Consider the following 27,657-nt stretch of genomic DNA (forward strand, 5'->3'; position numbering starts at 1 on the left):
TAGTGTTTGTCTAGAGCTGGGGTGGAAGGGTGGCTGCTGATGGGTACAGGGTTTCTGGTAGGGAAGCCAAATGTTCTAAAATTCAATAGTTGTATAACCCTCTCATATATTCTAAAAATACTTTAAAAATTGAATTGTATGTTTTAAATGTGTGAATTGTATGGTATGTGAATTACATCTCAGAAAAAGCTGTTAAAAAAAGGATATTATTCTGCCATATCAGCATCCAATTTGGGCTGCTGTTCTTAAACACTACCCCAGAGGAAATTCCACTTCTGTAACCCTCCCTGAAGTGATCTGTTTCCACAGCACTTCCTGCCTCAAGTAGGGTGTATGTCTTTATAGCTCTCATGTCTGGCACGGCTCCTGGTACTTACCAGCCACCCAAATATTTATTGACCTGAAATAACGGCAGTGTTGCAGTTGGTTTAAGAGGGAAAAGTTAGCCAGTTACGATCTTCAAGGACTCGGGGCCTCCTCTGCCCTCTGTCCTTTCCTGGCCCACAGGCGTATCATAGCAATAGTACTGTCTGAGTTCCCATTTACAAAGCATTCCCTACTGCCTTAACTCATTTAAATCTAAAAACAGCTTTGTGGGGCACCTGGGTGGCTCAGTTGGTTGAGTATCCACCTCTTGATTTCAGCTCAGGTCATGATCCTAGGGCTGTGAGATCGAACCCTGCGTGAGGCTCTGTGGCGAGCATGGATCCTGCTTGGGATTCTCTTTCTCTTTCCTCCCACTTGCACATACTTGCCCATTCTCTCTCTCTCTCTCTCTCTCTCTCTCTCTCTCTCTCTCTCTCCCCCCTCTCTCTTCTCTTTTCTCTCCTCTCTCTCCTGTCTCTCCCACTCTCTCTCTCAAATAAAAAAATAAGAACAACCTTGTGAGGTCAGTATGGTTGTTATAGCCGTTTTACTGAGAAGAAACCGACTCAGGTGAATCTCCAGGCCTCCTGAGACCCTGCCAGTCTTGAGAGCCGGGGCCTTCCCACTGTTCGGCACAGCCCCTTACATCCCTACGTTCATAATAAGGCCCCTGACCACTGGGGGCATGCTAGCATCACAGAGCAGGCCGGCTACAGATGTTTCACAAGTCTCTGGGTTTGTTTCATTTCCAAGCCGAAGAGAAACGATCCTTTTGGTTACCCATTGTTATGAGACTGGCAGTTCTCTGACTGGAGCGGTCAAGATTTAAACTTACCAGTTAAGGTATAAAATAAAATAAAAGTCAGCAGTCGGTTTTTCTCAATCCCCGTGTTTTGTTGCAAACGTCTCGAGGTAAAAAAAAAAAAAAACTTGATTCTTAGGATCAAAGTGCTGGGTCATGCCGTGCCCATGGTTTTATTCATGTTCTGAACATGGTCGTAAGCCATCCGCTTGCTCTGCCCTGCAGATGACCTAGCTCTGCTGCCTGGCAGCTGGAGAAATTCAGTTCGGCAGACACTTACTGATGGTGCCTTCCCTGTGCCCCGTGGCACACAGCAGCTGGAGATGCGGGGGGATGGGCCCCAGTCCTTGTTCTCTGAGAGCCCCTAGTATCTTCCAGGTCTTTCCTTTAATCACGACACACCCTTGTTCTTTTGGGGAGGATTTGAACTAGTCAGCTTTTACATTTTAGTAAAATACAGCCACTCTCTCAGAAAGTTACTGTCTAAAATACAAGAACACTTTGTTGAATGTACAGAAAGAGAAGAAATGACCCAAATGTTTAGAACTCAACAATGATGCACATTGATCTTTCACTTCAGAGCCAGTTAGGTTGGACTCAAAGTTGGATGATGTTTTATCCCTTCAAAGATTGATAGAATCCATTTATAGGCTCTAAATACAAGCATGAAGATTTACACAAAGGAAAGTTAACCCAGCTGCCTCTCCATTCACATATGCCAAGTTAGCATGTGCATCTATTTAAAAATGCCAGGAGCGTCTGGGTGGCTCTGTCGGTTGAGCGTCTGACTTTGGCTCAGGTCATGATCTCACAGTTTGTGGGTTGGAGCCCCGCATCGGGTTCTGTGCTTATAGCTAGCTCAGAGCCTGGAGCCTGTCTTCAGATTCTGTCTCTCTCTCTCTCTCTCTCTGTCCCTCCTCTGCTCGCACTGTCTGTCTCTCTCTCTCTCAAAAAATAAATAAAACATAAAAAAATTTAAAAATCCTAGAAGTAATGTGCCAATGTTATAGAAGTGAGGGAAATGGAGGAAAATTACAAAGTAGAGTACCACTAGTCGCTAAAATGTCAGTACACTGATACTGAGAGGTGGCTGGACCTTTGCACCTCAATCTCCTCATCTATAAAATTAGGAATACTTAGTACCTTCTTTAGGAGGCTTTGCCAGGACTAAATAAAGTAACAGTGTAAAGCACATACATACCACAAAAAGCCCACAATAAATGTGCACCTGTTAGAGCAAAAATAACATTTTTCTGTAATCTTTTTGTCTTGTTTGTCCTGTTTTTGTTTTTTGTTTTTTACCAAGTTGTCATGTACTTTTGTGTCTTAGTTTCTGGCTTATTATCAGATGATCATTTTCCGTGTCGCTGTGTGTGATGACTGTAACTTTTAATGGCGCACACTTCTGCGATAGGGTGTGGGGTTACCACAGTAATTTACCCATGCCCCTGTTGTTGGACATTTGGGCTGCTCCAGTGTCTCAGTATTATAAATAGTGCCTCAGCGCACAGTTTCATGTACGTAGCTACTGGGAAATCTCAGGCAAATGATTTCATCTCGGTCTTTGTTGCCTTGATGCTGAATGGGGAGAGAACAGTAGCTCCCTGGGAGGAGAGGGGCGGACAGATCGAACTGCGGTAACACAGCAGAGCGCTTGCAGCAGTGCCTGGCACCTACCAGATGCTCCGCAAACATTACTGCCTGACCTCTGTCTGCGTCTGTTTCTTCCGGCTCGCTCTCCAGAGTTGGGATTGTCTCATTCCTGCTTTCCAAAGGACTTTACCAGCTTATGAAGTCGACAATATGTCAAAGGACCGGTTTCTCTATACTTTTCTCTGGCAGTCATCCCAAGATTTAATTGTGTAAATCTCCTTCTCTTTAAAATAATAGTGAAAAAAATAAGTTCATGCACCTTTGAGCAGCCCGTTATGACTGGAACTCACTTGTGCTCAGGGCCCTGAACAGACCTCATTCGCAAAGACTGGGCTCCAGAGGCTGTTTCTAAGTCTGTCTTCATGAAGCTTGCAGTCCCCTGCTGCTTTCCATAAAATTGTAGCAAAAATTGGTCCTTGGAAGCTTCAAAACCCAGCATATTTTTACTCCTTACTGAACAACCTACTATTGGGTATCTTTATTTTTTTCCTAAAACAAAGCAAAAGATTGTTCTAGTAATACCTGTAGTGGTCCGTAAGAATTTCAATGGTCCCTCCTCTCCTGTCTCCCCAGAGGAAATAAGCTGGCAAGGTTAGCCGTATGTTTGGGTTTGCCCAGTTTTTACTTATCCTAGTATAATTATTCATCATGCCCCCTTCACTCTCAGAAGCGACCCAGTTTGGATGATGAATTACATTGTCACCTCTTCCCTGGGAATTTCTCAGCAGCTAAGGTATCTCCCTATACTTGCTACCTCACCGTTTGCAGGAACGGCTTTCTCCCTGTCCAACAAAAGTTTCAGCCACAGTGCTTTTGCCAAGCTTTACCTGCAAGGTCCGCACATGTGCCCAGCCTGTTTGGAATGCACATTAGCCCAGTAGGCATTCCCTCAAGTTTTCACATTTTGTCATCTTCCCCCCGCCCCTGCCCTGTAGCTTGCTGATAATTGTCAATGGCATAGGCAGGCCAGGGCACTTAAATTTGTGTCAAAAGTGGCTCTTTGTCCTACAGGCCTATGTATTCTGCAGCTCAATTCATCCCATTGGCAAATGTAACTTTCCTCCTTCCTCACCACTTGCAACTTAAAAAATGATGCCTGCTTTCAAGAAGTTCATCTTCAATGTAAAGCTCTTCTTACTAGGACTTTTAACACTCACTGCTCTTACCCTTATCAAATATAAGGTTCTTTTATATTCATCAAGTATCTCAAAGTCACTCCTGCAAACACAGCAAAGAGGTTCAGGCTGAGTGAGCAGTAGCAAGGACACATCTGAGGTGACCACGACTCTGAGCTCTATGATTGGTCCCAGCAGTTTTATTCACAGGATGAACTGTCATAATAAGTATAGGACCTTCTGCACTAGAAAAACAGAAGCAAATCCAGTTCTCGATGATTACCTTTTGCACTTAGGTGACCGTATTTCAACCGGCATAAAGGGCTTGGCGATTTGGAGGCTCTCTTTCCCCCTGTAATGTTTTCACAGCTTTAAAGAGGAACAGCAAATGTTCTGAATGTGGGATGCTGCTATCGTGAGCTCAGGCAAGGTGAATGTTGGGGCTGTAGTCTGTAGATCAGGATGTGGACTCTCAAGGAAAAATCTGTTTTTCCATTTTTTACCAGGTGACTTTCGGATGGTGATTGGAGAGGATAAGACAAAAGTGTTGAACATCGTGAAGCCCAACATAGCCCACTTTCGGGAGCTCTATGACAGCACACTGCAGGAGAACCCCCAAGTGGTGTATAAAGCCCAGCAAGGCCGACTGGAGGTAAGCCCCACTGGGCAATAATTTACATTGTTTCTAAGGCAAGAGCTGTTTTAAGAGGAAGAAGTAAGGTTTAGAACAGTATGACTAGTGCAATAACATTTACAGTTTTTAAAAGTTTCATATATAAACATACTCTTCTAAGTATTTGGAATAATGCTAAAAAGTAACCCAAGAGACTGGTGATAAGAGGCCACATTTGGGGAAAGGAAGTCTCTTCACCATGTGTATATTTTTTTGGCCACTTGAAATTCTTATTATGCATACTAATTATCAATCAAAAATGAGTGAAAACAAACTCTCAGACTTGCTTTCTTTTCATCTCCAATCCCATTTATATCCCAAGATGTAATCTTACTGGTAGTTTGGCATATATCCTCACAGATATTTTATGTGCATTTTTGTATTTGTACACATACACATGTATGAAGAAGTTTGGTCTTTTTTTTATATAAATGGGCTCTTACACATATTATTCTGATGCTTATTTTTTTCCCCTACTCGTATGTTTATTATGTCTTCCCTTTTAACATATCAAATAAAACTTTCAGGGTATCTTTAAAAAATATATTAGTAAGGATTTGAAAATAAATATTAAAGAACTTTTCCTTTGAGGAAAGTAATTTGGATTTAAGATTTTTTTTAAACTATAGAGACCACAGGGTTTTTGTTGTTGGTTTTTTTTTTTTTATGTTTAGCATAAAGAACACTGTATTTTACTTTTTTTTTTTTTAAGAGACAGAGAGGGACAGAGCACGAGCAGCAGAGGGACAGAGAAAGAGGGAGACTCAGAATCCCAAGCAGGTCCAGGCTCTGAGCTGTCAGCACAGAGCCCAATGGGGTGGCTCAAACCCATGAAAGTGAGATCATGACCTGATCCGAAGTCAGACGCTCAATTGACTGAGCCACCCGGGCGCCCCTGTATTTTACTTTTTTTTTTTTTAACTTTTTTTTAATGTTTTTATTTATTTTTGATACAGAGAGAGACAGAGCATGAGAGGGGGAGAGGCAGAGAGAGAGAAGGAGACACAGAACTGGAAGTAGGCTCCAGGCTCTGAGCTAGCTGTCAGCACAGAGCCTGACGCGGGGCTCGAACCCACGAACATGAGATCTGACCTGAGCCGAAGTCGGAGGCTTAACCGACTGAGCCACCCAGGCGCCCCTGTATTTTACTTTTTTAATGCTCTTCCTCTTCCAAATAAAAGGGGCACCTAATAAGTTTTTTTAATGTTTACTTTTCTCAAAGTAATGCATGCATATGTTTTTTTTAAGTCTGTTTATTTATTTTGAGAGAGAGAGAGAGAGCGAGCGAGCGAGCACGCATGCAAACGAGAACAGGAGGGGCAGAGAGAGAGGGAGATAAAGAATTCCCGGCAGGGCTCAAGCTCACAAACCGTGAGATCATGACCTAAGCCAAAAACCAAGAGTCGACACATAACCGACAGAGCCCCCCAGGCGCCCCCAACATGCCGTGGTTTAAAAACCAAGTGGCACCTGGCGGTTTATAACAGAAAGTAGCGGTTCCCTGCTGTGCACCTTCCTACCCCTTAGTGCTGCTGCCCAGAGGTGAGCTTCCATCCCGGGGGGAGGCCTGATGTTTCCCTCCGTGTCTCTAAACAATATGATTTGGCTGTTATTTTTTAATTTTTTTTCTTTTATACTTCATTTTTGTCACCCGTCTATGAGAGAAGAGGATTTTTTTACTCTCTTATGCCTCTCCCATCAATGTGCACTCACGCATGTGTGTGCGCACCCCCTCCACACACACACACACACACACACACACACACACTTCCCTTCCCACCTCCCTTCCTCTTGCTTCACCTATAGTTATTTAATAATTTTTTGTTAGGTTAATATTCAATATTTACTTTATTATGACAAGTTACTTTTCTTCATTGTTAGGGTATACTACTATGAACCTTCCTTTTCTGAACAAATTTGTTTTTGTTGGAGTTAATAATTGTCTCATTTTCTTCATTTGCTTGGTTTTCTTTGTACCTGTCACCAATTCATACTCTCTTACAAATCTTTATAGCCTTTCCACTTACAGACAAACCTCAGGTGTTTTCTGTTTCTTTGGGGGGGGACATTTCTTCCTGGAGCCCCGTGAACCCTGTTTTTCTGGACTGGTTGTTTCCTAGGCTTGCCACACAGCTCTTCTCCTGGGACATCTTTTCATTATCACTGTGGGGAATTTTTCTGCCTCTCTCCTTTGGCAATTTTTTATTTTCTGCATCTTTTATCTTCCTTTTTCATGGTAACACTTTAATTTTGGTGAAGTATACCTTTTAGTACCTCTCTAATATCGGTTGCGAGGAAGATGAATTTTTTGAGACCATTTACATCTGAAAATTTTACCCTTGCACTGACTAATGGGCAACATACCACATTCTACGTTGGAAATAATTTTCCTTCAGACTTTTTAAATGGTAGCTTTGCTTCTTGTAGTTTCTAAGTGTTGTATTAAAAGTCCAGTGACAGGGATGCCTGGGTGGCTCAGTTGGCTAAGTTTGGTTTCAGCTCAGGTCATGATCTCATGATTCCTGGGCTCAGGCCCCCCATCATGGGATTCTCTCTCTCCCTCTCTCTCTACCCCTGCCCTGCTTGTGTGTATGCACTCTTCCCCCCCCCAAGAATAAATCAATAAACTTAAAAAAAAGTCCAGTGACATTCAGATTGCCTGTCCTTTAGATATGACCTTTTTTAGCTCTTCGACAGCATTTAGGATCTTTTCTTTTTTTTTTCTGATATTCTTAAATTTCAAGATGGTTTGTCCTTATATATGTGTTTTTCACTATTATTCTGGCACTTCATGAGCCTTTTCAGTCTGGAAATTCATGAGCTCCAGTTCTAGGAAATTTTGTTATTTGTATAATAATTCTCATTTACCCATTTTCTCACTTTGCTCTTTCTGGAATTTCTGTTAGCTGCTTGTCAGACATCCTGGTTTGATCTTTTTTGTTTCTCTTTACTCCTTCCTGTTTCTTTGGAGGTTTTGTTCTGCTTTCCAGAAGGAATTTTCAAATTGATCTTCTCACACTCCTGCTGAATTTTTCATTTCCTCTAAATGTTCTTTTTGTCTTATAGCATCCTGTTTTTGTTTTACAAATGCATTAGTTTTCCTCAGCCCTTTAGTGGTCTTCATTATAATTTTTGAAGTTTCATCTTTCTCCATACACTGTCTCTGTTCCTTAGATAACTTTTTCTTTTGATTCACTCTTGTCTGCTGTTAGAAGCTTTCCTCAAATGTTTGGATATCCTTTGTGGCTTGTTTTTTTAATGTTTTTATTTATTTTTGAGAGACAGAGAGACACAGTGCGAGCAGGGGAGGGTCAGAAAGAGAGGGAGATACAGAATCCTAAGCAGCCTCCAGGCTCTGAGCTGTCAGCACAGAGCCCGATATGGGTCTCGAACCCACGAACCATGAGATCGTGACCTGAGCCAAAGCCAGACACCTAACTGACCGAACCACCCAGGCACCCTTTTGTGCCTTGTTTTTAAAAAGTAAGGCACCTTTTACAAATGCAGACTGGAAGTTCTTTGTGAGTGACATGGCTCGTCAGCTATGGGCTTCACTGTAGGGTTGTGGGGCAAGGATCTGGCTGTTTCATTGGAAAACTTCAAGTGTCTGTAGGATTTCTCCAAAGGGACATCATCTACTCCCTGCTTCATAATCAGGAAGGTTAGCATACCTACCTGACAACTTTCGGGAAACTTTTGGGAAACTGAGCAAGGTGAAAGGGCTTGGAATTTTCTGTGATTATGAAGATAAACGTTTCCAAATTCCTCACTATGGCCTGTGAAAGTCTGTGTGATAGAAGTTCTCATTGTCCTTTTAGCCTGGGGAAATTTACAAGGGTAAGAGGAACTACAATTCCCAGATTGCACCTGGTCTGAGGCTGTAACTGATGCCCACCTGCTCTGTCAGTTACTACCCAAACTTCCCTTACCCTCATCTAGCATTCGTGCTGGGCTAGACTTGGTGGCCCAGAGCCTCATCCCTGAGGGGCCTGAGACCCGGTTACCATGCCCATCTGAGCATCTGGTTGCTGCCCTTTGCATCCACCACCAAGACTAGACAAGCAGTGCTGAGAGATTGCACCAGCAGCCCTACCCCTAATGATCAGCAGTGGTTACTTCTGTCAGCACGGTGACTCCTTTCTGTGTCTCGACTTTGGGCATGAGATCTGAAGGCAGTAGGTGGCAGTCTAGCTTTAAGTTTAAAGTCCTAAAGTTGTGGAGATGGGAAGCACATATTTCTCAAGTGGGCCACTGGGAATGATGATAGGCAGGGCTATCTCTTAAACCCTTTGGTTCCCAAACCAATATGTCCTCCAGATGGGAACAGAGTACTACAGAGCAGGCATTAATTTAGGATGCATACTGCGCCCCACATTCTCATCAAGCTGCTGCCTCAGCTGTTCTTCATCATTCTGTCATAGGATTTTTCAACAGTGGCACTATTGGCATTTTAGGCTGGATGATTCTTTGCTGTGTGGGCCCCAGATTTCCCTTATTAGAACTGCTCTATGAGTCTGGCGGCTTTGGTGCAGGGTATGGTCAGAAGAATGGAGCCAGGGTCCTGTGCCATTGCTACATCTCTGTACCTCTTGTGCTCTAGAATGGTCCCCTGAGTGATTCTGCACAGCACAACCATGTTGGGGAAGCAAGCATTCTGTAAGCCCTGGAGTGGTCCTCACTAGGTCCTGCAGGCAGGCAGGGCAAACCCATACTCAGAATATATGTTGACTTCCAATTAAGATGAATTGCTGCCCCTTTCCAGGTAGGAGGGGTTCAGTGTAGTCGGATTCCACCAAGCGGCTGGTTACTCTCAAGAGATGGTTCTATTATCAGGATCTCAGTGTTGGCTTCTGTTGCTGTCAGGTTAGAGTTTCAACAGCCGCAGTGGCTAAGTCAGCCTTGGACCTGGGCAGAGCCTCTATCTCTGTCACCATGGCCTCTCCTTCTATGAGCCAGATGCCAGCCCTGGGATGACAGAGGCTATTGAATCAACTGGCTGAATTGTTCTTTTGGTTGTTGTTGATTCTTTGTGGAGGATGCTCGTGGTGGACATTAACCTACATTACAGAGATCTTCACCCCTGTGCTCACCTCCAGTAGGTCCATCCATCTGCCTGTTCTCCCCAGTTTTTTGTCTTAAATCTTCCAATCTTTTTCCTTTCAGGCACAACCAACCAACCAACCATGCTTCACTCCCCACAAGTCTCTCTGTATTTTCTTACCTGTAGCCCCTTTTTCATGTTAAGTAGATGACCAGGTACACTCCCTGAAGCATACCCATTTAGGAAGATTTTCCTCCATTAATGTCTTTCAGGGCCATCCCTGAGTGAGGCTGTAATGCATCATTAGAGCCTGTACATACCAAGCCAAATCATCCATGAAGCAAGCTCATCCTTTATCTTCCTTTAAAAGCCAGTCACAAGGGGACCTCGGTTTAGCCATAGGCGTGGACTGGGGGGAAATGGAATGGAATGCCCTGCACAGCTGTGCTGTACTGTACACGGAGCAGCTGGACACGGCCGTGCCAGAGCGTAGTAGATAGTGTGGGGGCCTGGGCGTCCTGTTCTTGCGGCTTACTGTCTCTGGCGTTAGCCCTGCCCGGTGCTAGTGTGCCTCTTCCATCTCCAGGCACTACTGTTGAGCCTGCCTGACCTTAAGACTTGATGGATATGGAAGATTCTTGATGCATGGTGACTTGATGACCCAAGGTTAGAAGCCCCATCTCTCCATCTCACCGTCTTGTAGCGGTGCCTGATTTCAAATGGTATGTGGTTCTTCGCTGCAAATGGCACGGCCTTGGCCCAGAACCCTAGCAATCTCCCTCATGATTCTCCTATGGGGAGCCCACCACAAGCTTCCTGTGGCTTCTTTTTGTCCTGATGATGCCCTTCATACAATAGACTTTACAGGGTTGTTTGGCCCAAGGGCTGGGTCTGCTTGTACTGCTGCCTGGGTCTGTATCAGAGCACTTTTCTGCCCTGAGCCTCACAAACCTGACATCCTTTTATATCACCTGGTAAGTGGATCTGAACATTACAGCCACGTGTGGAATATGCTGCCCCCAAAACCTGAAGGGCTCACCAGGCATCGTGTTTCATTCTCAGCAGTGAGAGGTGCGAGATGTGAGAAGTTGATCTTAACTTTGGAGACAATGTCCCAGCATGCTTCAGACCGCCTGACGCCTAAACACGTCACTGATGTGGTAGGCTCCCGAGACTTCTACCCTCTGGAGTCCCTATATCTACCAAGGACTCTGTGTACTTGCCCCTTGTTGTTTACCAGGTAACGGTAGCAGCATACCATTGATGGAGTGGACCAGCATGAGATTATACAGGAGGTCCAGATAGTCTGGTTTTCTTGGGCTATCTTATGACAGAGGACAGGAGAGTGAACACAGCCCTGAGGCAAACCATAAGAGATACTGTTGTCTGTCTCATGAATTGAGCTGCTTCTGATCCAACTTTCCAATAAGAATGGAAAAGAATGCATTCCCCAGGTCTCAGCCCCATCCAGATGCCTGCAGTTCTGTTGACTTGCTCTAGCAGACTTCCCACATCTAGCACAGGAGATGTAACAGGGGCTCTACTTGGTTGGGCTGTGGTAATCTGCTGTAATCTTCCAGAATCCATTTGGCTTTTGTGAGGGCCAGACTTAATGGAAATATTATGGAGATCATTAGACTTTGTTTAGGGTTCTCCAAAGAAACAGAGTCAGAAGGGGGAAGAGAGAGAAGGAGGGTGGGAGATTTTATGGAATTAAATTGTGGAGGCTATCAAGTTTGAAAATTTCAAGGAAGAGCCAGCAGGCTGGAGACCAAGGAAGAGTAGTTTTAAGTCTGAGGGCAATCTGGAGACAGAATTCCTTCTTCCTCAGACTTTAGTCTTTTTTCATAAGGCCTTTGACTGATTAGATGAGGCCCACCTGCATTCTAGAGGATAATGTGCTTTACTCTATCTACTGACTTCAATGTTAATTATATCTTTTAAAAAATTTATAACCTCTAGACCAAGTTGGACCAAGCAACTGAGCACTATAGCCTAGCCAAGTGACAAAAAATTAAACATCACACCCCTGCATCTTTTAGGTTTACAGATAACACTAATCTCGGCCTTTCCTCCTATGATGCATTGGATTTTTTTAAAGTACGCTTTTGGATAAACATGGCAGCTTCAGAGGCTTCCACTCACCTTCCATTCTGTGACAGATCCACAATGCCATCATGGACTGTGCTTCTTAGGACCATTCCTGGTACCTGTTGGTAGGATGGGGACTGAGCGGGTCTGAAGTGAGCCCACATCTGATCCTGCGGTGGCGCCGTGGAGGTAGATGACCCTTCCTGGTTATCGAGGCTTCGGGAAGAGAGGCCAGGCCTTTGTACTCCTTCACCTTCTGGTCTTGGGGTCCACACAGCTGTCTTTGGCTGAGGCCAAGTCTGGGAGGGACTCTACGAGGGAGCCAGCCAACTTTCCCAGCAGCTAGTGGGATGAGTACCTGGGCCCTGAAGCCAACATCCGCTATCATATGACTGCATTGCTTTTTTAAAATGTCGGTTTTATGGAGATATAATTCACATACCATAAATTCAGTGGTTTTTAGTATATTTACAGCGTTGTTTAACTGTCGCTACAGTCTAATTTTACAGCATTTCCATCAGTCCAAAAGCGTACCCATTAGCAGTCCTTCGCTCCCCCTCCCCATTGGCAACCCCTAATCTGTTTTCCACGTCTGTGGACTTGTCTGTGCTGGACACTGCACATAAATGGAATCATACAGTATGTGGTCTTTTCCATATCTGCCTTTAAAATGCAGTTTGAAGGGCGCCAGGGTGGCTCAGTCAGTTAAACCTCCGACTACTGCTCAGGTCATGATCTCATGGGTTCATGGGTTTGAGCCCCGCATCGGGCTTTGTGCTGACAGCTCACAGCTGGAGCCTGCTTCAGATTTTGTGTCTCCCTCTCTCTGTGTCCCTCCCCTGCTCATGCTCTGTCTCTCAAAAATAAATAAATGTTAAAAAAAAAATTTAAATAATAAATAAACAAAATGCAGTTTGACTCACAATTTAAATCAATGCTTTCACTTCCATGTTTTAATGAGAATCAAAGAGTAAGGATAATTACACAGAATTTAGCAATTTATTTGAACATGTCACCTAATATTTTGTCTCTCAACATATGCTTATAAGCAAAAATTCTAGTGCATGCTTTTCCTCAAGAGAAAGCTGTGGCAAATACTAGTTTTTATTTTATTTTATTTATTTTTTTAATGTTTTTTTATTTTTGAGAGAGATAGTGCACAAGCAGGGGAGGGGCAGAGAGAGAGAGGGAGACAGCGAAGCAGGCTCCGGGCTCTGTAAACCTGATGCGGGGCTTGAACTCACAAACCATGAGATCATGACCTGAGCTGAGGTCAGATGCTTAAATGATTGAGCCACCCAGGTGTCCTGACTAGTTTTTAATTCCTCATATTGCTCAAGCCATTTTGGCATCTCTAAAATTCTTAAAAGATTCATAGATAAAGCCTTACAGAAATATAAGGTCCTTTTGACAAATCTCAATTCTTAGCCCCAAAATGTGAGTCTCTAAATATTATTTCTAGCAAATTTACAGAAGTATCCAAATTTTTTGGTCCTTTAAAAGTAAAACTAAATAGAGGTCAAATCCTGTGAATTCAGAACCATCTTAATGATAAATATGAAATATTCAGGTTAAGTAAACCTGAGTATTTTTACAGGAGCCATGACACAATAGCATTTTCTTCTTCTTTGCATTAATTTTATAGAAAGCTAGAAAATCCAGGCATTAATACTCAATAAATACTTGTTGAATGAAAAAAAGTGGGAGAATGAGTGAATTCTAATTCTTAAGAAAGTTAGTCATATCTGGAAAACCTGAATCCAAAATTTAATACATTTGTCGAATTGTTTTCTCATTGTTCTCTTAGTCACAGTTAAAACCTAAACATTCGTTGAAAGAATACAAGCCAGGTTCTTCCCTGGAAACTAATGGGTAAGCTATTGAGGGCAGGGTTACTGGTGTCACCTTGGCAGGCAGGCAGTGTTCACACGATTTTATAAAAACTTAGTTCCATGGAGCAAAGTATATTAAACTGGAGTTAGGGAAGCAAGGTGTGGCCTTGGCTCTGTGGCTAACTTTTGATTCAAAGTAAAGTCTGATGCATAGTTTTATATGTTTTGTTCTTGTATTTCTTTCAATCTGATGTATTTAGAATACTTGGGTATAGAAACCACCTGTGTCATTTAATCCTACTTAAGAAATAATGACAACTAAGTTTTATTGATGCAGTTATGCTTTCCCTTATTCAACCAATGTCTTTTGACTGCCTACTATTGCCAGGAAGTTAAAAGTAAATAAGCTTAGTCCTTGTCATCAATCTATTCCTACAGTTTATGAAACACAGCATGGTAAGTCAAAGGCCCAGAAGGCAGGAGACCTGAGGTTAGAGTGCCACTCTCCCCTAGTGGCTGTGCGGCCCTGGGTGTGTCACTCATTGCCCTGCCCCTGTGTTTAAAATGGAGAGAGCTTGAGTGGCAGGATTTGCTGAATGTCAGTGAGCGCTAACCATAGCCTCACTTCCTTTAACTGCTGGAATTAAGACAAATAGAAATTTTAAAACTGAGAGTGAGAAATTGGTCCTTGAAAGAGGCTTCTGGGGGCACCTGGGTGGCTCAGTCGGTTAAGCATCCGACTTCAGCTCACATGATCTCATGGTTAGTGGGTTTGAGCCCCGCGTTGGGCTCTGTGCTGACAGCTAGCTCAGACCGTGGAACCTGCTTCAGATCCTGTGACTCCTCCTGTCTCTGACCCTCCCCTGCTCACGCTGTCTCTCTCTCTCAAAAATAAATAAAAACATTAAAAAAAAATTTTTAAGAAAGAAAGAGGCATCTATTCTTTTTTCATGTAAAAATGGACTATGATAGGAAAAGAATTGGCTTTTTTGAAGCAACACAGAATTTGAACTCTTATGCATTCATTTTCAGAAAAGAAATAAGCCTCCTTAGCATGCTGCCCAGGATATGGGTTCATGTATGTTTGTGTAAATTCAAAGAACTTACCATAGATGTTATTTTTTTTTCTTAGATAGATAAAAGCCCAGAAGGGCAATTCACTCAGCTAATGACATTGCCCAAAACGTTACAGCAACAAATAAATCATATTATGGACCCTCCTGGAAAGAACAGAGACGTGGAAGAAACTTTATTACAAGTTGCTCATGACCCAGACTGTGGAGAGGTGGTGCGACAAGGTGTGTTTGTGAATTTGACGCCGAGGAGGTGCTGGCCAAGGGCAGAGCGCCAACTTTGTGACGGAGACATATTCTTTATTCTTTCTTGCTTAGTTGAGATCAGGAGACAGATTGTCTCAGGGAAGAAGAAAGCACTAACAGTCCAGGGGTTTTCCAAATCTAAACTGTCATTTGTTTGATGTAGGGCAGCGTAAGTCCTTCTGTCTTCAGATTCCTGGGTCCTAAATCACTGTCAAAGGGGGAAACCATGTTTGTTTTGGTTCCAAGAGCATAACTTCTAGAAGTTATTCCAAAGACTCCTCTGTGTTCTTCATGGTGGTCTGAGAAGGAAGGAGACTGGTGACATTTTTAGTGCTTTTGTAACATCAGGAACACGGCTTTCATCAGCCGACTCCCCTTCGATGTCTCTCAGTGTGTTCACTAGGGTTCCCTCTGACGTGGCCCGTAACATGTTCCACAGATCATCCCCAGGGCCTTCCCCGTGTTTACCCAGAAATCTCATCTTCAGAGACCCACTTCCCTTTGAGGTGTTAAAGATAGTTTAGAAGGGCAGCCAGTAAAGAAAGAGCTGTGATTGAAAACAACTCCCTCCCCCAGATAGCACGGTTTCCTGGTCCGTTGAGTACGTGTTTGGCGAGCTCCTCAAGGATTCGGACTCCTGCGCCGGGTGCGCCTCACAGTGCCGGCGCTGAGCGTTCGCGGCAGCGCGCAGACCCCCGAGCTCTCCCAGGGGCCTGCCCCGGGCCTTCTGAGCACACATTCCCGTTACCACATGCCTGTTCCCAAGATAAGTGAGGAGCCGTATTGTTTGTTTGTTCTTTTTAATTGTAACACGATTCTGGTCACAGGAGTCCTACCCGTATTTTCAGAATAAAAGCTTTTCTCCTGGGCAGAAACCTTGGGATTTTTAAAAAATCATTTCAAATCTTGGGGTTGAGAACCAGCAGCCTTAAGCAGGTTTCAAGTCATAAAATGACCCTCGAGGGTGACTTACTCCACCCCCTATTTTAATTAAGGTGAGGAGGCCCAGGCCCAGAGAGGGCCAGGCATTTGCCTGTGCTCACACAGCCGCTCGGGGACAGAGCTGGCAGCTTTGGGCACCTCGCCCTCGATCCTTTCCACTGTCATTCTGTAACACCAGGGCAGAGATAGATTGGCTCGTTTTACTGGATAACTGGAAAGAATATTTGGTTTCAGGTTTTAAAAGTGTTAAGATGACTAACATCTGGCATTTTGGCATCCTTGTTGGTTTTTTCTCACAGGACTTGCAGCGATTGTGAGACCTTCTAGTATGAAACAGAGCACCAAAGGCATTTTCACTGCCGGTAAGAACTCTGGAAAATCCACGCTCGATGTGCCTGCGGGACTGAGTGGCTCAGCTCTCCTGCCTAAAACGTAAAGCTTTATCTGTGTGCCGCACGTGCTTCTGCAGTGCCGAGCGTCGATGGCACGAGCTAGGACATAGCAATGGCATACAGACAGGCGAAACAGCACTGTCATCGGGTCTAGAAAAGTCAAACCGCGTGAGGTAATGTTGGAAGCCTTACTCCCCTCCCGGTTCTCTGAACACCTCCTCATGTGCCGCTTGCCCCTGGCTTTTGGATTTCTGAAAGTTGCACGCGCACGTTGTTGCAAAGGCAGCAGTACCTCCAGAGGGACCAGTGGGGGGCTGTCTGTCTGCACTGCCGGTGTTCTCAGCAGTGGGTGCATGCTGCTGCCTCCCTTCTTTTCAGTTCCAGGCATCATCTGCTGACTGCTTGCTCTGGCAGTGTAGAATCAGGCTCTCGCACCCACCCTGCCCTACACGCTCGCCCCTCCCATCTCTCGGTAGTTGCTGTGTAGCTTCGGTGAAGTCAGTCGTCCGAGTTGACAGTGTATGACTCTGCTTTTGTGATTCATAGGTGAGCCACATCCTACACTTTGCCTTCTCTGCACCACTGTCTTTTCCCACGGAGATCACCGTGCGTGTCTTGTGGGAGGGATCCCATCTCCCGTCTCTTGTGCCTTTTGCTTTCGTGGTGGGCGCTCCCATTTTGGTGGAGCACGCCACCCAGTCTTTTCCTGAGAACGGACGCAGGGGCCACATCTGGAGACCGTGTATAACTGGAAGTATCTTGAGCTTACCCCCCCACGGAGTTGACACTTAGGCTGGAGTGAGATTAGAAGTCATTGTGTAAAGACTCCCGCTATTACTATTCCGATTGTCTTCTCACTTGAGGATTGCTGTCAAGGCCCAGTGCCATTCTGCTCCTCAGTCCTTCATGTGGTTCTTTCTGGAAGCCGGTTAGGTCTTCACGTGCCCCCCAGGGCTCTGACTTCTCAGGGATATGCTTTACCAACAAATCTGTTTTTATCCATTTTACTGGGTACTCATTGCCCTTTCATTTTAGAAACTCAAGAGAAAAAGAATGTAAGAAAATTTTCTTTTATTGTTGCTTTTTCTTCTCATTTGTTTTCTCTCTTCTCTTTTTGGCACTCTTTTTTTTTCAGATATTGGACCCCCTTTGGATTTGAAGAGCCCTTTGGTTTTCTTTTATCTGTTTTATATCTCTTTGTCTTTTTGCTCTACTTTCTGGGAGTATTTCTCAACTTTAGTTTCCAACTGTTCTATTGAGGTTTTTGTTGGTGCTATTATATTTTTTAATTTCCAGGAGCTCTTTCTGTTTTCTCTTTTTTTTTTATTCTCTGAATGTACATTTAAAGGCATTTTTAAAAACATCCTGTTATTGTTTTATGGGCTTAAGCGTTTGAACACAGCTTTGGATATTGCTACCCTGCCCGCCAGAGTGATTGTGTCCATGTGTAGTCCTGCTGTAAACAGTAAAGGAGAGTTCTCGCTTCTCCTGGTTCTCTCCAGGACGTGGTATTACCAAATGACGGACTTTCCTCCTTCATGATGTGGCCATCTGCTGCGCCCCCCTCGTGTGCTAGCCATGCAGGATACAAAAGTGAACACAGCATCATCCTGCCTTCAAGGAGTTCAGAAACTAGATATATAAACAGAAACGTGCAGGATCGGGGGATAGAGGGCACAGAGGTAGCCCGGAGCAGCGAGGCTGATTCTGACCCCTGGGCTGCGGTCGCCAGCGCTCCGGTGCGGTCCCACCTCCTAGCCTCTCACCCCAGCTGCCTGGCCCCCGGTGCGGTGTGTGGCCCTGAGGACACGGTGCTGCCCTCCCAAATCTTTGGAAAGATTCAGCCAAAAATTCAATAAAGATTTAGTAGCACGTGGACCAAATCTACTCAGCTGAAGAATTTGCAACCGCTCAGGAGTGTATAGCTTTGCATTTCCAATTAAGACATTGATTTAATCTATGTTCCTGCTGGTTTATCCTGGCAAGGTTGAAGATGAGGTGTTTCTGTTTGCTTGGGTGGTTCAGGCTGTTAATCTGTGATTTGCATGATTGCAGCTTCTTGGGTGAGGCTGAATGCTTTGTTTTTTTGATTTTGGACTTCTTGTGCTAAAAGGAATTATTAGATTCATGGATATTTCTTTTTAGTTATGATCATGTGATCATGTTTTTAAAAATTTCTTTTAGAACCACATGTTAAGATTTTCACAGATGAAAGGACAGGATGTCTGAAATTTGCTTCAAAATCAAGTATGGTGGAGGGAAGTGGGTAAGGGCTAGATGACACCGGATGGGCCATGAGTTGATTGATATATCGTTGAAGCTGGATAAAGAAACATGAGACATACTGTACTATGCTTTTATAGTTTGAATTTTTCTCTAATAAAACGTTTTTCAAAGTCCCTCATCATCATCTCTGGGTCATCAACGTGAAACCAATCTTTGGTCTTCTTTTCACTCGTGCTTTCCAGTGGCCAGCAGAGGGCGGTGGATGACACCTAACAGAACCCACAGCCCAGTGTTTTCCTGTGGCTGCCTCGCCCCCAGGGCTGGCTCCCCAGTGCTCACAGCCTGCTTCCTTTTCCTTTCTATGGACGCCTTCCTGGGTCCTGGAAGCCCAGAGTAACGAACCAGAGTAACAGAACGTACGCAGCCTGCTCTGACGTTGCAGAAACTGTGAGAAGTGTTGGGCATCCCTCCAAAGTCTATGGGTTTACCGACCTTATGCTCCGGTCTCTCTGGTTTTATGATGGTTGAGGGCTGTGATAAAGGCCGCCCAGGCCAACAGCAGGGATTGATGAGCCGCAGAGACTAGGGTTCATATTCCAAGCTAACTACTGTGCCTTGGGCAAGTTACCTAACTTTTCTGAGTTTTAATTTCATAAGGGTAATTATATCTGCCTCACCAGCTTGTGGCAATTACATCCGGAGATATAGAAACGCACCCAGCGCTGGGCCTGGTCTTTCCCTTTGGGTATCGTCACTTAAAAGGTTTCCTGACCCTCCTTAGCATGTGCCTCTTTGCACTGTCATATCCAGGTGGCATGAGCCCACCCATTAACCAGGTCTCCAGTGGGAGAAAGCTACAACGAAAGGCCCGTGGGGCTGGTTTACTGTCTCTCTTTCCTCTCACTTCACAGCGAGGATCAGAATCTCTGTGCTTCTGCTGTTGTTCTTTAGAAGTGCTTTTGCTGTGGTCGTGGCTGTTGTTGTTCTGCCTGCTTCCCTAAGGCCAAATCCTCCAAGTCCTACCTGTGTTCAGGTTTCAGCTAGCTGTGCTTCATGTGCAGGCGAGCAACCCAGTGTATGTGATGGAGCTTGTATTCCTTATTAGCCATTCTCTCGCCTCTCCATCACAGCTCCCACTCAGTGGGGGTGAAAAGGAAGGTTCAGTCTTCCCCCTTAGCTAGTGGATACCTTTCGTATTGAAATATGGTTAACTTCAGAGATACATAGCTAACCAAAGAGCTAAGCTTGGGGTCAGAAGACCTGGACTTGAGTGGTAGTTATTCATTTCTTGCCTCTGTAACCTTGGTGTGTTAATTAGCCCTTCTTCCTTGAAATGGCGGGGATACCCAGCTCACTACATGTTCAGAGAGGGTCCAGTATTACCTAGTAGGTGCTTTATAAACTTGGATGAATCTAGATCTAAATGTCATTCTGTTCCTAGAAAAAATAGAGGCCAGGCATCTATAACCAGCCCAAAGGATTGCCTTTCCTAACAAACTGCGTTGAATAGCGCGGTTGCCTGTTCTCGTGTGGTGTGACACTCTGTCTTTTACTAGTTCCCTTGAGATCCCCTTACCGTTGGATACACCTAGGCTCAAAGGTGAGTATAGGAATACCTCCAAAGCCAAACACTGTTTTCCCCTTTTAGCCTAACTCACCAGCACCTCAGGAGCAGTGAAAGGCCGTTTAGTCTCCATACTGGCCTGCCCCTCTTTCCATGGTGGCAGCAGATGGCATCATGTCAGACTGGTCACAGAAGACCAGCTAAGCAATCTGTCATATTACTTTTTTTTTTGAGAGAGAGAGAATATGAGCAGGGAATGGGCAGAGAGAGAGAGATAGAGACACAGAATTTAAAGCAGGCTCCAAGCTCTGAGCTGTCAGCACAGAGCCTGACACGGGGCTGGAACCAGTGAACCACAAGATCACGACCTAGACTGAAGTGGACCACTTAACCAGCTGACCCACCCAGGCGCCCCACAATCTGTCATATTCTGATCAGCAGTAGCCTTCCCGTTACCAGCCTGCCTGCGTGTTCTGGTATGGGACTAGGAGAGAGATGGGGGGATTTAGTGATGAGACTGAGGAGTAAGCAGGAGCCAGTGAACGGGGCCGGGAATGCCAGGCAGAGGAATTCAGATTTTATTTTGAGGGTGGAGGGAAGCCACTGAAGGATCATAGCAAGACCTGGATGGCTACAGAGAATAGAGAACAGAGGGAAGGGAGATACAGCCATTGCTCGGGAAACTGGTTAGCTATGGTTGCAGCCAGCCAGTGGAGGAGCTAGGCAGCCTGAACTCACGTCACTGCAAGCAGAGAGAAGAGAGGTACACAATATTGAGAGGGCAAGTTCCCTGTTCCAGATGATTGGAGGGACCTGGGAAGGGAAGGAGAGAGAGGAGGCAAACAAAACTCACAGGTTTCTGGCTTGGGGAGCAATGGATGGCGGTGCCATTCACTCCCCACAGATGGGGCGGCTGGGGAGGATGATGAGTTTAATCTATGAAGTCTTGCTTTATTTTGCCCCACCTCACTTCCTTGTCAGTCATAATTGACTCGGGACAGATACCTATTTACCTCGTTAACTTCAAAGGAGTTAACTAAATTAACAAGACAGGTTTAGTCTTGTTCCTAAAAACTTTCTGGCATGCCTGAGGGGTTCCTTACCAGCCCTTTCCTGGAACACAATAGAATGATCATTGATTATCCTTTGCTTCTGATTTATTACCAAAACACTCCTTCCATTTTTTGGTACCTACGTATTAAATAAGAAGAACATATAATAGTTAGGAGTTTTTCTCCAGAAATGTGCTTATTATTTAATCTGAGAGTCCTTTTTTTAAAGTAGTACTTCTGCTTCAAGGGATTTTCTTTGTAGATAATATCTGTGTTTAGAAAATAATTGGAGGAATGTATGGGGGCTTACTGATTATATATATATATATATATATATCTTATATATCTGAAAAGTAGAATTATGTGAAGGGAGAGACCTCTCACAACCTACTCCTGTCTCTGCCTCACATGGTTCCCTGGAGAACCACGTCTGTCATTGGGCCCGTCTTATTTAAAGTCACATAGGAATTCATGGTCTTACATGTGAGTAACTTTGCTATAGGTCACATGAAACAAGCTGGAAATAAGCAGAACTAAACCTTAGGAGCCACACGTTGAACTAGATTTCTGTATGCTTCCAAAACAGACCTGACTTTAGATACTAATCAAAACTCATCATGACTCACTTTAGGTAGATAACGGATCTGTCTAAAGATGTGGTATCTAAAGAGATCTTCCATCTTTATCCTTTGGGGAAGGAGCAAAAATGATGATGGTGGTTCTTAATGTCTCTCCCTTGGCAGGCTGTCTTCCCTCAAGACACATTCTAAATGTAGACTTCCCAAATCACTATCCTTTTCTATAGAAAGAGAGCAGAAACCAAAAGTAGACTTAATGTAAGCCAAGTAGAATTCTGTGGATTGTAAACTCTGTAAGAGCAGAAACCATACTGTGGTTCATACCAGTATCCCCAACAGCTTGCTCAGTGTCTAGTATTATATAGATGCTCAATAAATGCTGGCTCAGTGTATTTCAGTGACCAAATAAATCAGAGATTCTAGGGTTTCTGGTAGTAGAAAAACAATCTCCATATATACAAAAAAGTGCACCTATCAGAAATTTGGTATTTAGTGAGTTTTCACAAAGTGAACACTCATGAACCTAGACCCACATGAAGAAATAGAACAGAACCATCCCCAGATGGTGTGCCAGTCAAAGTCATTGTTCCTCCATGAGTACCTACTGCCATGCTTCTGTTGTGCCCATTTTGAACTTTAAGTAAATATGGAGTCTCCTGTGTCTTTCACTCCCTGTTACATCAACATGGTATTGGGAGCAGCAATAGTTCATTTATTATCATTGCAACGAGTCCATTGTATGATTGGTTATACCACAGTTTACCCACTCTGTGTTGATGGTTTCTTGGGTTGGTTCCAGTTTGGGGCCATTACAAATAGTGCTGCTCTGAATGTTTCCGTACCGGTCTTTTGGTGAGTGAACATGTGCACTTCTCTTAGGTGCCTACTGAGGGGTGGGATTACAAGATCATAAAGTATGTGAATGTTCAACTTTGGTGATACTACCAAAAAGTTGTCCAAATTATACTCCCACTAACAGCTCTTGGTGCAGCTCCTCCTTACTGATATTCTGTGTCTTTTTCATTTTAGGCATGTTGAGTAGCGGTATCATATTGGAGCTTTAATTTACATTTTTCTGATGACTAATGAAATTGGCCGTTCGTGTTTGTTTGGATATCCTCTTTTGTGAAGTGCCTATTCTAGTCTTTTGCTCATTTTTCTGCTGAATTGTCTACCTTTTCTTCTTAAAAATTTTTTAATGTTTATTTATTTTTGGGAGAGAAACAGAGCACAAACAGGCAAGGGGCAGAGAGAGACGGAGACACAGAATCTGAAGCAGGCTCCAGGCTCTGAGCTATCAGCACAGAGCCTGATGCAGGGCTCAAACTCGTGAGTCACAAGATCATGACCTGAGCTGAAGTCAGGTGCCCAACCAACTGAGCCACCCAGGTGTTTTTGAATTGTCTACTTTTTCTTACTGAATTCTCTGTAAAGTCTGGATACAGGTCTTTTGTCTGATATGTGTAACACAAAAGTCTCCCACTTGGGTGGCTGTCACTTCACTCTCTCAATGGTGTCTTTTTAAAAATTTTATTTAAATCCAAATAGTTAACATATAGTGTAATAATGGTTTCAGGAGTAGAATTTAATGATTCATCACTTACATATAACACCCAGCCCTCATCCCAACAAATGCCCTCCTTAATGCCCATCTACCCTTTAGCCACCCCCCACTCATCACCCCTCCAGCAACCCTGTTTATTATCTGTATTGAAGAGTCTCTTATGGTTTGCCTCCCTCTCTATGTTTATCTTATTTTTCCTTCCCCTCTGTTTTGTTTCTTAAATTCCACATGAGTGAAATCACATGATATTTATCTTTCTCCGACTTACTTCTCTTAGTATACCACACTCTAGTTCCATCCACATTGTTGCAAATGGCAAGGTTTCATTCTTTTTGATTGCTGAGTAATATTTTGTTGTACACATGTACCACATCTTTATCCATTCATCAGTCGATGGATATTTGGGCTCTTTATATACATTGAATTTTTTTTATGTTTATTTATTATAGAGACAGAAATAGAGCATGAGTGGGGGAGGGTTGGAGATAGAGGGAGACACAGGATCCAAAGCAGGCTCCAGGTTCTGAGCTGTCAGCACAGAGCCTGATGTGGGGCTTGAACCCATAAACCATTAGATCATGACCTGAGCTAAAGTCGGACACTTACCCGAGTGAGCTACCCAGATGCCCCCATACTTTGGCTATTATTCATAGTGCTGATATAAACATTGGGGTACATGTGTCCCTTTGAATCAGCACTCAAGTATCCTTTGGATAAATACCTACTAGTGCAATTACTGGGCCACAGGCTAACTCTGTTTTTAATTTTTTTGACAACCCTCCACACTTTTTTCCAGAGTAGCTGCACCAGTTTGCATTCCCACCAGCAGTGCAAGAGTATTCCCCTTTCTTCACATCCTGACCAACATCTGTGGTTTCCTGAGTTGTTAATTTTAGCCATTCTGACAGGTGTGGGGTGGTATCTCAGTGTGGTTTTGATTTGTATTTCCCTGATGATGAGTGGTGTTGAGCATTTTTTCATGTGTCTGTTAGCCATCTGGATGACTTCTTTGGAAAAGTGTCTGTTCATATCTTTTGCCCATATCTTCACTGGATTATTTGTTTTTTGGGTGTTGAGATTAATAAGTTCTTTATAGATTTTGGATACTAACCTTTTATCCATTATGTCATTTGCAAATATCTTCTCCCATTCTGTCAATTGCCTTTTAGTTAGCTGACTGTTTCCTTCGCTGTGCAGAAGCTTTTTATTTTGATGAGGTCCCAATTGTTCATTTTTGCTTTTGTTTCCCTTGCCTCCAGAGTCATATCTAGTTAGAAGTTGCTGTGGCCAAAGTCAAAGAGCTTGTTGCCTGTTTTCTTCTCTAGGATTTTGATTGTTTCTTGTCTTACATTTGGGTCTTTCATCTATTTTTGGATTTATTTTTGTGTATGGTATAATAAAGTGGTCCATGTTCATTCTTCTGCATGTTGCTGTCCAGTTTTCCCAACACCATTTGTCTTTTTTCCATTGGATATCTTTCTTGCTTTTCAAAGATGAGTTGGTCACACATTTCTGGGTCCATTTCTGGGTCCTCTGTTCTGTTCCATTGACACACATAGGTGTGTCTTCTTGTGCCAGCACCATACTGCCTTGATGATGACAGCTTTGTAATACAGCTTGAAGGCTGGACCTGTGATGCCTCCAGCTTTGGTTTTCTATTTTAACATTACTTTGGCTATTTCATGGACTTTTCTGGTTCCACACAAATTTTAGAATTCTGTTCTAGCTCTGTGAAGAATGTTGGTGTCATTTTGGTAGGGATCACATTGAATGTGTAGATTACTTGGAGTAGTATTGACATTTTAATAATATTTGTCCTTCCAATCCAGGAGTATGGAATGTTTTTCCATTTCTTTGTGTCTTCTCCAATTTCGTTCATAAATATTCTATAGTTTCCAGTGTATAGATCTTTTACTCGATGGTATCTTTTGATGAAAAGATGGTCTTAATTTTATTCAGTCCAGTTTATCAGTGTTGTCCTTTATGGGAGCAGCTTTTGTGCCCTGTTTAGGAAATGTTGCCCACTCCCAACTGCATGCACTTTTAGGCTTCAACCTGCATTGCAGTCAGAATATTAAGGCTGAAAGGATCCTTTGTTCCAATCTGTTGGCTCTTAACCTTCTGCAAATCCTGGGTCCCTCTGCACAGAAGTGCGCACGTGTGCGCACACATGCACACACACACAGCAAACTTTCCTGCAGTTTCCTCCTAACTTTCCTACAGACTGACGTTGTTAGAGAACCCTGAACTAGTCCAACCAGTCTGTTTGCAGATGGGAAAGTCAAGGCGCAGAGAGTGAGTCACAAACTGTGAGTTTGTGGTCCAGCTGCAACTAGATTTTAGGTCTCTTAACTCCTATTCCAGTGCTCTTTCTAACACAGTTTCCTGTGAGTCTTTCTGAGACGCACTCTGTCAAAGCCATCACAGGGAGAGACTGTTTTCAATGAAGAAAGGTTTCTATGCAGTAGCAACAGAACATGGCTACAAGGTGACGCTCATGTACTTTAGATGTTTACCTTAAATGTTATATGCCCCAAGAAGTCTGTACGTAAGGTTTGTGAAGTTGGGCTGGGACTTATCATGGTCGATACATCTTCCTCTAGCTGTGACTCAATGCCCTGGGGTTGCTGTGCATACTGTATGCACCACCTGTGTTCTGCTAGTGTCTTCATTGGTTCTGGCTGGAATATTAAAAAAAAGCACCTTACGTAATAAGTTTCCAATCTCAGTGCTCAACTGGGTGAGGTTCACCAAAGTGGTTGCTCCAGGGAGAAAATTAAAAGAGGTGGAGGCAGGGAAGGGAGCTCTGAGTTTCTTGACTAGGCTATGTCAGTTTGCAAACAGTCAGTAGGCACGCTGAGCCAGTTTCCAGAAGTTCACTAACAATTTTCCTGGTTTGCTGCCTTTTTACCTGCCTCCGCCTGCAGCAGCTTCTTCGGAGTTTCTGAGGGGCCGGCAGCTCACAGCTAATAGGCCCAGGTATTTTCTAGAGACCACTCCAACCACCGCACTGGGCGTCTCCAGAGTCAGTGCTGTCACCTCAGCCGCAGGGCTTCAAGCGCACTGCCGGCGGTGTGCGTTTCAGACTTGCAACACACACCACAATTTGTAGCTCATGATGCAAAAGACTGTTGGGATCTTTGGGCCACACCCTGAAACACAGACTAAATGATCTCATCCTCAGCACAAAGGAAGTCGAGCCCATAATACCGTCTGCAAATTGGATCCTATTAGATCTGACAGACCAATAGCATCCCATTATTCTATCCCATTTTATTCCTGTCCCATTAGCCTCCAGAGAGCCTCTCGTCCGCTTTCATCAGGTGATTATGTATGTGGGGTGCTAGAAGGTCAGACACCTGGATGGGGTGCATCTGTCCCACCATTTCAGAAGCGTTTCCCGAACCCCTGCTATTTGCCAGGCCCTGTACTAGATGACGGGGCGTATGAGACGCGCCCCCTGTCCATGAGGAGCTGCCAGGCTAGGCAGAGGGACGGCTCCGTAAACTGACCCGCACCACACGGTGTGGTAAGTGCTGTGCCAGCAAGCAGTCAGCACCGTGCCCTGGGCCCCGGAGGAGCGACGTCCAGGAAGCACCTCTGCAGAAGGCGTCTGAAAGGGGATGGGGAGCGAACATTCGGAAAGTGATGGAACCAATATCCGTCCTGGGCCGGCTGGTGGCGTACTCAGCGACGCAACGGCAGGGAGCTGGGGTGGTTGGGATGCAGGCACTGGGAGTCAAAAGGGGGCTGGCAATGTCCAAAAACTCTGTTTTCCTTTGTCATTTTTCAAAGAACTACTTAAAGGCTGATGATAAACTCGTAACTCGAAAGATTCACTTATCCTGTTAGCTCAGGTGCCTTCGGCATCCATGTCACTGTGGCAGTAATGCCAAAGCAGAACCTCTTCCCCTCACGTTGACCATGGTGGTCTTTAATCATCTTCGGCTCCCAGGCTCTCCTGAGCCCTACCGGAGCGCCCATCACTGCGGCCCTCCAAAGTCAGACCTCTGGTGAGAATACTATGGAGCTCTAGCAGATACCTGGTCACCAGGCCCCACCTTTCTTACCATCTCTTTTCTTTGTCTTTTAGGCATGAAGAAAACAGTGATTTATAGTTCACTAAAACTACACAAAATGTGGAAAGGATGGCTGAGGAAAACATCGTGATTTTGCTTGCTTTTGTATATGTTATGTGTAGTTGAATAAAGTGATCATTTTTGACAGAACCGTGTTTGTCACTACTCCCCCCGCCCCCGCTTGAATTTGAAGATACTTTGGTTTGTATAATATTTGATTTTGAAATGTACTGTTAGACATTTGTCTGATGGGGGGGGATCCAAATACCTTTGAGACTTAGCATGGGAAGAGAAGAATTCTCGTTACGTACAGAACCAGCTATGTCCTGCCCCGGTGAGAGCATCAGCTGCGGTCTGCATTTTGGTAC

General features: G+C 44.2%; 1 protein-coding gene across 3 annotated transcripts in view; it reads left to right on the forward strand.

Moving 5' to 3' along the window:
- TAMM41 (TAM41 mitochondrial translocator assembly and maintenance homolog) overlaps positions 1 to 27,439 on the forward strand; it is a 47,089-nt gene extending 19,650 nt beyond the window's left edge. For 2 of the 3 annotated variants that reach the window (XM_029918525.1, XM_029918527.1), the window contains 4 exons: positions 4,443 to 4,588; positions 14,706 to 14,871; positions 16,134 to 16,196; positions 27,304 to 27,439. In XM_029918525.1, the coding sequence (XP_029774385.1) occupies positions 4,443 to 4,588; positions 14,706 to 14,871; positions 16,134 to 16,196; positions 27,304 to 27,380 (452 nt within the window). In that variant the 3' untranslated portion in view covers positions 27,381 to 27,439. The remainder of the gene's footprint in view (positions 1 to 4,442; positions 4,589 to 14,705; positions 14,872 to 16,133; positions 16,197 to 27,303) is intronic. The other variant, XM_029918526.1, reaches the window with a different exon arrangement.
- Positions 27,440 to 27,657: the final 218 nt, after the last annotated feature.

The sequence above is a fragment of the Suricata suricatta genome, chromosome 12, assembly GCF_006229205.1.
Source record: "Suricata suricatta isolate VVHF042 chromosome 12, meerkat_22Aug2017_6uvM2_HiC, whole genome shotgun sequence".
NCBI classification, from domain to species: Eukaryota; Metazoa; Chordata; class Mammalia; order Carnivora; family Herpestidae; genus Suricata; species Suricata suricatta.